Source organism: Periophthalmus magnuspinnatus, chromosome 16, assembly GCF_009829125.3.
Source record: "Periophthalmus magnuspinnatus isolate fPerMag1 chromosome 16, fPerMag1.2.pri, whole genome shotgun sequence".
Classification (NCBI taxonomy): Eukaryota; Metazoa; Chordata; class Actinopteri; order Gobiiformes; family Gobiidae; genus Periophthalmus; species Periophthalmus magnuspinnatus.
Window position 1 is genome coordinate 5,111,355 of NC_047141.1, and position 12,471 is coordinate 5,123,825.

General features: G+C 42.6%; 1 protein-coding gene across 1 annotated transcript; it reads right to left on the reverse strand.

The window, feature by feature from the left end:
- Positions 1 to 510: 510 nt before the first annotated feature.
- Positions 511 to 8,366, reverse strand: LOC117383575 (transmembrane protein 79-like). The gene is made up of 5 exons (XM_033980775.2): positions 8,233 to 8,366; positions 6,252 to 6,477; positions 5,373 to 5,564; positions 4,306 to 4,555; positions 511 to 3,197 (listed from the first exon to the last, which is right to left on the reverse strand). Exons 2-5 carry the CDS (start codon positions 6,475 to 6,477, stop codon positions 3,002 to 3,004), a joined length of 864 nt encoding a protein of 287 aa, XP_033836666.1. The 5' UTR covers positions 8,233 to 8,366; the 3' UTR covers positions 511 to 3,001.
- Between the last annotated feature and the right edge of the window lie 4,105 nt (positions 8,367 to 12,471).

A 12,471-nucleotide genomic window follows, 5' to 3' on the forward strand; every position in this document is an offset into this window, starting at 1 on the left:
AATAAGAGTGAAAAAGCAATTGGGAAAAAGACTACTCAAGTAAGAGTAACTTAAAGAGTAACTGTGAAAATGTAACATCTGATTTATAATTTGAAGTTAGTGTAGTTTGAAGGGCAAACATTAAATAATGCACAAAATGTGGTCTTTTCAAACAGATACAAAAATTAGACAAATTAAATCATATCTGAAGGAGCTGCAAGAAACACAAATATTCAAATCAATTCATATTGTCGACATAAAGCTCAAGTCACTTTAGATTTACTCACAGAGGGAAGAGGAACCACAACCTTTACTCAAGTAAAAGTACTGTTACTTTATTCAAGTAAATGTAACTGATTATTAATCACCTCTGATACAGGTGTTGTTTGCAGCCTATAGACAGCAAGGCTTCACAGTTTCATATTTGTTAAAAATAATAATAAACATTTTTATTCTATCAAATACCTTTAACTTTCAAGAAACCTTTTAACCAGAACACAGCACATCTCCAAAATGAAGCTTCTCAAAGAGGGGGACTTCTATGGGCTATTAACTGTACCACATAACATATTTAGATCATCATGTTTTATTGTTTTGAAAATACTAGTACAACGCATTAACATGTCTTTTTTATTAAAATCTTTTATGTTTTGAGTCAGAAGTCGTTCAGTGAAACTACTGCACATCCACAGACTGTATAACGAAGTGGACTGAGTGAGTGTGACATCACCCACAGCGTTCAGCTATAGTCAAATGAAGCTCATCGAGGCTAGAGCCGTTAAAGGGGTGAATCTGGAGCGAGTCCATATTTGGAATTCCGACAGCGAGTATCATAGCAACCAAAGAACCAATCCAGCCCAAGGCTGTTGAAGATAATGCTCCTACTAAACACTGGTTTAGTAGGGAGCTGGCACTTAGCAACGGTGTCAATCAAACCTGTTACTAAGACTAGTGGACACTAGGTGCCTGATTTGTCTCTCATTAATGTTTATATCTTGATTTATTGAAACAACAGTGAAATAAAAACACCAGGATCATGTAGAGTGGGTTAATACAAAAAAATGTAAGACCAGAATGACGAGTCTGACAGCAGCAGATGCAGAGAGACGTCGATGGAGTTAGATGTGTGCCCAGGCTCACTTCCTATTTGCAACGCAGCGGCTAGCAGGTTAGCGAAGTCCATTTATATATACAGTCTATGTGCACATTGCATCAGGTTTATAAATCTGTAATGTACAGTTTTGTATCATGTGTTTGTATATTTATGGAGAATTGTCATGTGGGAGCATGGGTGACAAAGACTTGTGGGCGGAGCCTTGGACAAATCTTATCGAATTCAAACAATCACATTCACAGTTTGGTCTATTTCTGATGTGTACAATCACAGTGTATAAACTTTAGGCAGCATATTATTTCACAAGGTACTAAACAATAAATGTGCACATCCAAGCATTTATTTATGTATATTATCATATATATCTCCTATCCATTGTAAAAGCAAAAAAAACAAAAAACTTCTCCAACTAACAGACAAACGGTGACTATGTTACTTAAATAAAAAAAATGCAAACAAGTTTAAGGATTTATATGTGGCACCAGCAGACAGGAGAATGTAAGGTGTGGGTTAGGCCGTGAGTTGAGGGTTTATCTTTTTATATATTAAAATAGCGTTTCCTGGTACATTTCTGTTTAAAAAGTGCAAGTGTAGTTTGGGTCAGAGGTCAGATCATAATAGTTTTGATTAAGGAATTTCAAGGAAAGTAGGACTAAAAGCTCATTGTGAGAAGGCCAGGGGTTTGCAGCGCTTACTCTGAGGATTAGAATATAAAACATGTACAGTATATAACATGTAGAAAGTAGAAAACATGTATATTGTTGTATTTCTAAGTGCGTTGCACTGTGCAGCCGTTCCACAGAGCAGGTTTGTGTTGTTTTGGGTGAGCAGAGGTCTTCATGAGGAGGAACCTCACAGAGCTCCTGCACAGTGACTCTGCACAGGCTGATCAAACGATCATCAGGCTCCACAATGTGCTCCCACTTCAGTGTGAATAAACTCAACTCTTTAAGACACACTGCAGGACAGTGGGAAAAAAGATTATATTTAGAGATATCAATTTGAAAGTTTACTTATATAAATCTAAGAAAAAAATATATTATAAGTTTTTTGTTGTTTTTTTTTTGTTATGGCATGTTGTCACATAAAGATATTTTATTCATAAAAATGACACAAATTTACAATTTTTGGGACATGAATCTCAAAAAGGTGAATTATTTTTTGCTTCTTTTTGTTGACATATTAGATACTAAAACATAGAGGGGATTTTGGATCTGATTAAGTATCTGAGTAAACTAGATCTTACAAAAGACATGTGCAGTAAGTCAGGCTGGAATTAGGTAAACAAATCCTTGTTTACGTTTCATCAAAATCTGGTAAAGTACAAGACTGTAGTGTTTGGTGTGTGGAGGTGCTACTTAAAGAGCTGATCTTTATGTCCCTATGGGGGAAATGCACCGTGTTTCTTATGACTCTATGGCTGCAGGTTGTAATCAATTAAATAAAACATCTTTCGCTGCAGATTTGGACCATTTTGTTCCACATGCAGCTTGTATGCCAAGAGACCAAACTAACCCAAAGAAAATACAAAATAAAAATTGAAAAAAAGGTTTGCCTGTAGTGTCAGCTCTTAAAATAATAATATATTTTGATGTAATTTTTCGCAGATCATTTGAGGACAGAGTTTAGTCATATGTGCACACATTGAGTCTGATTCAGTCTAACAGTGGAGTCTGTAGGACACACAGCATTTTCACTGTGAAATAATGGTTAAAATACATGATTCATAAAGTTGTTGCATGCACAGACCAGATTCCTACAGAGGAAACTGTGTCAAACTGAAGCAGCATCTTTACCAAAATCACTGAATCATAGAAAAACATCACAAAAACTAAATATTGTTATGGCCATATCCTGAGCTGTTGGGATTTTAATGGCACAGTTCGGGGTTAAGTCCTGGTCCACTGCTCAGCCCCAGAAGCGCTGGCGTCCTTGAGGCGGGGCCTGCTCTTTCTGAGGTGGGCTGAAAGCACCGCCACTCATCTCCATGGTAACCAGGAAGTACAGATTGGCGGCAATCATGGCGAGGGATGGAAGAAAGGACAACCCGAACCCGAAGGCGCGGATACTGCTCTGGAACATTGCAGCCACCCAGTACACCAGCCTGTGGACAAAACAAGCGCACCTTTAACCGCCGCATCAGCCTGTGGACAAAACAAGCGCACCTTTAACCGCCGCACCAGCCTGTGGCCAAAACAAGCGCACCTTTAAATGCCACACCAGCCTGTGGAAAAAAACAAGTGCACCTTTAAATGCCGCACCAGCCTGTGGAAAAAAAAAACAAGTGCACCTTTAACCGCCGCACCAGCCTGTGGACAAAACAAGCGCACCTTTAAATGCCACACCAGCCTGTGGAAAAAAAAACAAGTGCACCTTTAACCGCCGCACCAGCCTGTGGAAAAAAACAAGTGCACCTTTAAATGCCGCACCAGCCTGTGGAAAAAAAAAACAAGTGCACCTTTAACCGCCGCACCAGTTTGTGGACAAAACAAGCGCACCTTTAAATGCCACACCTGCCTGTGGACAAAACAAGCGCACCTTTAAATGCCGCACTTGTCTGTGGACAAATGAGTGTGCTGTTACATGAATGCTCAAAATCAAAATAACATTTTAACAGTAAAATAATGTGATTTGTTTGTGGCCACAGTCCGTCTGATTGCTCATTTTGCAGTTCACATGCAGACATACATTTGAGTCATTTTAAAGGTCCAGAAATCAGATAATAATCAGATTTTAGTGTGCATGTAAACACAGACAGTGTTTCAGTTGCTCTGGGTTTTAGCCGTTGCATTAGCCACGATCTCTGTCTGTCTCCTGTCACAACTGACAGGGACATGAGTTGCAGTGTGTACGTACAGCTGTACACTCCAACTTTCATCCCTAAATTTAGCACAATATATCACCAGTGAGATGATATGGCCCCACCCTATTGCACACCCTAACAACCGAGCTGTTGTTTAAGGGGGACTTCAGTGTGCAGGCCACATATGAAACAAACAATGCTTAAATTGGTCAAAAGACATAGGTGCCAAATGACTATGTAGACAATGTTGTGATGTAACATTTGAACACAACTAATAAATAAAATATCATATTTTGAAGCTCATCAAACACTATGATTAAAACAGACCTAAAACTACATCCGGTCACTTTACAGTTGAGATTCTGACTGAGATGAACAGTAAAAGGTTTTTGGTGTTAGGGAAAAGTACCGTCCGAGGCAGAAGAGCAGCGTGAGCAGCGGCACCAGTTTGAGCTGCTCCTGGCTCAGGTAGGTCGCCATGACGGCGAGCTGCAGGAAGTAGAGCAGGAACAGGTGAGTGGAGTCAGACACAAAGCCGCGGTGTACGCTGACATCATTAATCCCTGTTCTCTTCAGCCCTACGGAGCCACACCCCTCAGTTTCACACAGAGACTGCACTTCACCAGAGCGGAACCGCGACACGCCCAGGACCAGGTACCCTGCAACATGACACAACAGGGGGCGCTATTGTCAGCAGCACGTCACAAACTTTTAACACAAGAGCTCATGATTGGCTTCGTCTAAAAACTGGCCGCACTAGAACGGAAATGGGAAAAAAAAAGCTTTTGGTTATTTTGCTTCCCAAAAACAGAACACATTTCAAACACGTGAAACTGGATAGACTGGTGCCTCTACGGTTCATGCTGCTGCATTCACACACGGCAGTTTAATGTGATGTGTTTGGTTAAAGACATAGTTAGTTCAGGAGTGTAAACATTTCCTCTTTTGTACATGATATGATGTAATGTGTGAGTGTTCCAGAGGCTTCACACTGGGAGTGTTGTACATGTATGGCTATGAGAGAAGGTTCAGCGGTTACTATGGTAACACAACACACAATAGCAAATGCTCTCAAAAAAGTTTTAAAATAGTCTGAAGAAAAAAAAAAAGCAGTGCAATCTGTTAGCATCACACTCCCAAGGAATGTTGATGGCAAAGTATGAACAGGAGAATGACGACAGACCAAAAGAGGTTCTGATGTTGCAACACTGCACTGCTCTGTTTGTAGTGTTTACACAGAGCGCTCATGAATGACAGGCTGGTGCTCTCATTGGGCTCTCTCTGTAAAAAGATAAATGAAAATCAGGAGGAGCGCCTAAACCAGAGGAGGGGCACCTAGACCAGAGGAGGAGCGCCTAAACCAGAGGAGGAGCACCTAAACCAGAGGAGGAGCGCCTAAACTAGAGGAGGAGCACCTAAACCAGAGGAGGAGCACCTAAACCAGAGGAAGAGCACCTAAACCAGAGGAGGACTCACCCAGTGCTACAGGCAGTGAAGCAAAGACACAGCAGCGCAGAGTGTAGACCAGCCTGAGGGGGGCGCTGTCCATCACCGGCGCGTCAAAGGGGAGAAAGACGTATCCGCCCCACAGCAGGAAGGGGAAAAACAGAGCCGCTGTGCCCAAGGACACCGCCATCTTGAGGACCACGCGCTCACTGCAGCACCGCCCTGTGTCAGGGGAAGCCCGTCATTCAGTCAGTTTTTATTGACACTTTATTATCATTAAAGAAGACATGTCTGCTCTATACGTAAATCCATGACACCCATGGATCATTATGTTATAATATATATAATATGGTTTTATTTTTAAGTGCAATATTCATCTAAAACCACTTAATAAAAGAAAAAGTCCAGTGCTTTCCAGGTTATTACAGAGCACGACAGGTACGACAGGTACATCACCAGAAACTCCATCACAACAAAGCACCGCCTCCTGTCGGCGCCTCCTATGGACAGCCACGGATCACACTAGTGAGCAGCACATTTATTTTATTTAGTTTATCTTTATTTAAGGGGAAATGTACAGAGACATTGAGCTAATTAAAAACAGAGATGTTACGCAACAGATTTAAGCTAAATAGCTAGTTTTATCTGCAGTCAGAGTTTTGTACCAGCACCAGCAGTAGTACTGTACTAGTACTGTAGTACAGCAGTACTACAGTACTAGTACAGTACTACTGCTGTAGTAGATGTTTCTTAAATCATTTCAGATGAATTTTATGATTTATAATGTTCAAATTATAACATGATGATCCGCGAGTATCGTGGATATACACAATATTTATACAATATGTATATATAAACATACACACTATGTCCTTCTTTATATCCATATCAGTGAATCTGTGCAAATACCTCGAGGTGGCTTCTCTTCGGGCCACTCCTCTTGGACAAAGTGCTGCTGGAGGAAGGGCCTCTTTTCAGCCTCCATTTCCCATGATTCTTTGATGCTGGTGGAGGCGGGGCTGAACACCTGAGCTGCACTCACAGGCAGTGTGTTCTCCTGCCAGGCCCCGCCCTCCATCATCATCATCTGGCTCTCAGTCCAGCTGCCGGCCTCTGGAGGCTTCAACTCAGACATCTGCAACATACATGAGTCATACATGTGTAAATATTATGCAAGTAAAATACAAGCATTAGAATACAGGTTAAGGTGCACTTTAGAGTCCCATGCATTTGACCCGTCCTTCAGTGCCGCTGGAGAAGCCTGTCAGGAGCTGCTCCAGCAGGTTTTTTGGGTATATGGATGGTATGTAGTGGTGAAAATAGATCTGAAAACGTGTTCTCCAGTAAAAGTACAAGTACTGCTGCTAAAATATCACTGGCCTGAAATGAACCAAATAGTTTATTTTATTTGTCTCCTCCTCTATAACCTCCTCTTCCTCGCTCTCCACTGCCACAGCCCCGTCTTCACCCTCCTCTTCCTCGCTCTCTACACCCCTCATCATTCCTCTCTCCTACAATCCCTGTAAAAGTTTTAAGATTGTGCAGAAACCAGTTCAGACCAGTAGCTTTGACGTGTCCCATCATGAAGACACTGGAGCAGCTCCTTGTGCACGTCCTAAGGTCACAGCAGGGGGCGCTGTTCTTTACACACTGCACTGGATTTACTGATTCCTAAATGCTCAATAAAATTATGTATGGATCTAAATTTGTAAGTAAAGGTATTAAGTAGAGATACTAGAGATTGGGATAAAGATGTTGGTTGGCCGATATATCGTGCCGATATTTGCACTATTTAGCGTATCAGCTATTGGCCTTACCTTTCCAGTCTAGGCTGAGATTTTGTTTTGGTCTTGCTGCCTAAAGAGCACACATAAAGCTTTATTTAAACACTTCAGTGCAGAGAAATATCTGCACAGACGTGGCTGCGCAGCTCTCTTATAAGTCCACGGTAAAAAGGCCTTTTGATGAGTTTGTAGTGAATTTAAACTACAAAATTTGGGGAAAATAATAAAAATTGATCCAACATATCGGCCCAAAAATATGGACAGAGGAGATTGGTCATCATTTGCTCTGGATTCTAAATCATCAACATCGGCCATGAAAAAATCCGTATCAGTTGATCTGTAGTATTAATTACACAAGAAATATACTACTGAAAGTACTAGTTACTTTTTGCACTTTTTTTTTTCTTTAGTCGTTCTAAATCCTCCAGATAATCAGTGCAGTGTTGACATTTTGCATAAATCAACCTACTTTACATCACATTTTAGTGGTAAAACTGTTCCTAAATCCTCCATTGAAATGAAAGGAGCAGCTATTGGGACTTGTACTGTGTGAAGTGACTTCTGTGATTTTAAATGCAGACAAGTTTAAAACTCTAAATAAAAGTACAGCTACAGTCTACTCAGCAATAGGAATGTAAGTATTTGTAGTAATGGTCAGTACACACACAGAGCACACACACAGCACATACAGAACACACACAGAGCACACACACAGCACACACACACACACCCCGAAACAGAAGTACAGTGCAGTAGTTGTGTGTTGTGCGTCAGCCTGTAGGACTCAATAACACGTCACAGCGCTTCTTTATAGCACTGGTCTGGACAAATAAAACAATAATGCGGGATTTCGCTTCTATAGTATGACAGAAAACACGAGCAAGCGCCAGACTAAACACAGTGACAGGTTTGTTCCGGACATATTTTCAGGAAGAGCCACAGACGCGGTTAGTTTCGGCGCTCGGATCGACTGTATCGATACACACTCTTCCTTAACGAAACACACACACACACACACACACACACACACACGAACAAAGCAGGCAGGCTAGTACAGCCCAGGAATAAACACGACCAACATGTTTACAGCTCAGACGAGTACGCACCTGTTTCTGCTTCGGACGCCCCTGTCTACACCTGTCTACACCTGTCTACACCTGTCTACACCTGTCTACACCTGTCTACACCTGTCTACACCTGTCCGGGTTCACCGTGGACCGGAAACACGCAGCGGCGCGCCTCATGGACGCGCCTCCTGGTCTCAAGGCGCGTTCAAAGCCCCGCCCACAAACTCCGACTCTACAGTTTCCTTCTTTGTCGCTGCTATAATGTGTCAATTGCCTATAATGGACTATAAAGCTCATAATATGGTGTATTTACCTCTCAGTTTGATCACATTGAGTTAATAATATTATTTGGTAACGACACCTTCACACAACAAGTAGTAAACAAGTAGTAAATAAGTAGGCTACGACTACAGGTTTCTGCTGTCAGGACACAGTCATGAATTGCGTAACACAAACCTCCGTATCACGTGCTGCTTGACTCGCCTGTCCTGAGGTGATGTTATAATGTGTAAGGCCGACGTCACTGAAGGCCCAAGGGTCAAATGCACGGCCCAACCCTGCAGCCCAGTGCCCCAACACACCCATGCATTCTGTTCAAATGGTTCCATGTATAAGTCAGCAAAAACAGGTGAGCAACAGGTGAGAAACAGGTGAGTGACAGGTGAGGTCAATCAAACCTCTGTCTATGTTTTGTCTGTTCAAGGGGGACCGGAGGGTGTGTTCCAATTACAGGGGAATCACACTCCTCAGCCTTCCCGGTAAGGTCTATTCCAGGGTACTGGAGAGGAGAATCCGACCGATAGTCGAACCTCGGATTCAGGAGGAGCAGTGTGGTTTTCATCCCGGTCGTGGAACACTGGACCAGCTCTGTACTCTCCATCGGGTCCTCGAGGGCTCATGGGAGTTTGCCCAACCAGTCCACATGTGTTTTGTGGATCTGGAGAAGGCATTTGACCGTGTCCCTCGTGGTGTCCTTTGGAGGGTGCTCTGGGAGTATGGGGTCCGGGGCTCTTTGCTAAGGGCTGTCCGGTCCCTGTATGACCGGAGCAGGAGCTGTGTTCGCATGCAGTAAGTCAGACCTGTTCCCGGTGCATGTTGGACCTTGGCCCTTTGTCACCGGTTCTGTTCATTATATTTATGGACAGAATTTCAAGGTGCAGCCAGGGGCCGGAGGGGGCCTGGTTTGGGAACCACAGGATTTCATCTCTGCTGTTTGGTTTGTCATGGTTCTCAGCTGGAAAAAAGGTGGTTTGCTCTCTCCGGGTGGGTGGTGAGTCTCTGCCTCAAGTGGAGCAGTTCAAGTATCTCGGGGTCTTGTTCACGAGTGAGGGAAGGATGGAGCGTGAGATTGACAGGCGGATCGGTGCAGCGTCTGCAGTGATGCGGTCGCTGTATCAGTCCGTTGTGGTAAAGAAGGAGCTGAGTCCAAAGGCAAAGCTCTCTATTTACTGGTCAGTCTAAGTTCCTGCTCTCACCTATGGTCATGAGCTCTGGGTAATGACCGAAAGGAATTTCTATCACAGGGTGGCTGGATGCTTCATTAGAGATAGGATGAGGAGTCACAAAGAAGGAGCTCAGAGTAGAGCCGCTGCTCCTACACGTTGAGAGGAACCAGTTGAGGTGGCTCGGGCATCTGCTCAGGATGCCTCCTGGACGCCTCCCTAGGGAGGTGTTCTGGGCATGTCCCACCGGGAGGAGGCCCCGGGGAAGACCCAGGACACACTGGAGGGACTATGTCTCTGGGCTGGCGTGGGAACGCCTTGGGGTCCTACAGGAGGAGCTAGAGGAAGTGTCTGGGGTGGGGGAGGTCTGGGAGTCCCTGCTTAGACTGATGCGACTCGGCCCCGGATAAGAGAAAGAAAATGGATGGATAAAAGGTAACATGGTGATGTAAATATGTTTTGTTAGCAGTTAACACCCCATAGAAATATCTCCTCTTTAAGAGAGGAGCAAAGTTTTATGCACGTATTTGAGTGTGTGCCATGTGAGAGGGAAAGAGAGAGAGGGGGGGGGAGAGGGAGACAGAGACAGAGAAAAAGAGAAAATAATGGATATAAACTGTATACATTTCAAACTAGAAATGTAGTTGTTGGTCAGCCATGGATCCACAAACATAACAATATTACCTAAGTTTATTTGTGCAAACAGAACATGTTGCTTTAGTTCAGTAAGATCAATAATTAAGCACAAACATTTTTTTTTTTCTTAGTACATTTTATAACATAACTTCATCTTGATTTTAAACAACTGGCTGTTGTTGTAACACATAAACACAGCACAAAACCTTCTGTCATGCTCTGTTCTCTCCTGTGTGACTTCTCATGTGACTTTTCAAATCGCTGCTCTGGGCAAATCATTTACTACAGACAGAACAGCTGTAAGGTTTGTCTCCTGTGTGTGTTCTCATGTGTTTTTTAGATAAATCTTTTGAATAAATACGTTCTCAAAGACAGACAACTGGAAGGTTTCTTTCCTGTGTGCGTTTTCATGTGGCATGTGAAATGACTCTTTTGACGTAAGAGTTAAAAAATATTTGAGGAAAGTACTACTCAAGAGTAAATGTCAGGATGTAATTTCTGTTTTATAATTTTCCCACTTACTCACAATGGGAAGAGTAACCACAACATTTACTCGAGTACTGTTACTACAATATAACATTACTCAAGTAAAAGGACGCTGCTAGAAAAGTACTTAAAAAAAATCTCAAGTAAATGTAACTGAGTACTATCCAACTCTGGCCCATTCATGTTTTGTGTGATACTTGAACCTCGACCAAGACATTTGAAACTGATGCTTTGTTAAAATACCGTCTGAATATCGTTCTTGAGATACTGCAATTAACTCTGGGGATATGATTTTTTGTGCGTATGGCCCACCCCTGTGTAACACCATGTGACAAGAAAACACAGGTATTACTGTTTCATTTATAATAATAATGTTGTGTCTTTTTGTGTCTGTGCAGTTGGTGATTCTCTTGAACCTGAGACAGGGCTGTGTGATGCCAATTGTTCTGGTGAGAATTTAAAGTCACAATACTAAACTTTTAAACTCCATTTTGATACTAAGGAATAGACACAACTCAATACTGATTCTGATACCACAATAATAATAAACACAATACAATGTGATTTTAACATTAAATGGTAGTACTTTCTTTCATATTCCCATGTGTCTTATACACTCACCTGAAGGATTATTAGGAACACCAGACTAATACGGTGTTTGACCTTTCGCCTTCAGAACTGCCTTAATTCTACGTAGCATTGATTCAAGGTGCTGATTCATTCTTTAGAAATGTTGGCCCATATTGATAGGAGCATCTTGCTGTTGATGGAGATTTGTGGGATGCACATCCAGGGCACGAAGCTCTAGTTCCACCACATCCCAAAGATGCTCTATCAGGTTGAGATCTGGTGACTGTGGGGGCCATTGTAGTACAGTGAACTCATTGTCATGTTCAAGAAACCAATTTGAAATGATTCAAGCTTTATGACATGGTGCATTATCTTGCTGGAAGTAGCCATTAGAGGATGGGTACATGGTGGTCATGAAGGGATGGACATGGTCAGAAACAATGTTCAGGTAGCCCATGGTAAGCTACTGTAGCTGTAGCCACAGCTGCCCTGGGGCAGACTGACAGAAGCGAGGCTGCCAATCTGCGCCATCGGCCCCTCCGACCACCTATCATTCGTGCACACACCACTTTCATACTAGGCAATGTGGGTGAAGTGTCTTACCTAAGGACACAACGACAGATCAACACTCTAATCACTGAGCCACTGTCGCCCCTGGATCTTTGTAAACCCTTGAAATGGTTGTGCGTGAAAATCCCAGAAACTGAGTAGATTGTGAAATACTCAGACCGGCCCGTCTGGCACCAACAAACATGCCACGCTCAAAATTGCTTAAATCACCTTTCTTTCCCATTCTGACATTCAGTTTGGAGTTCAGGAGATTGACCAGGACCACACCCCTAAATGCATTGAAGCAACTGCCATGTGATTGGTTGATTAGATAATTGCATTAAGGAGAAATTGAACAGGTGTTGGTAATAATCCTTTAGGTGAGTGTATGTGTGTAATCCCTCAGTGTGCAGTAGGTTCATAGTGGTCCATGGGTGTATACGAGTCTATGTGTCTTATACTTGTGAAAGATACAGATCAGGATCATTGTAAAGTTTGGTTCATTTCTGTCCTTTGAATGTGACTTTTGTAATATTGATACTGCTTAAAATCTCCTAACCCTGTAGTTCTGTACAAACATGTTCTGAAATGTGAT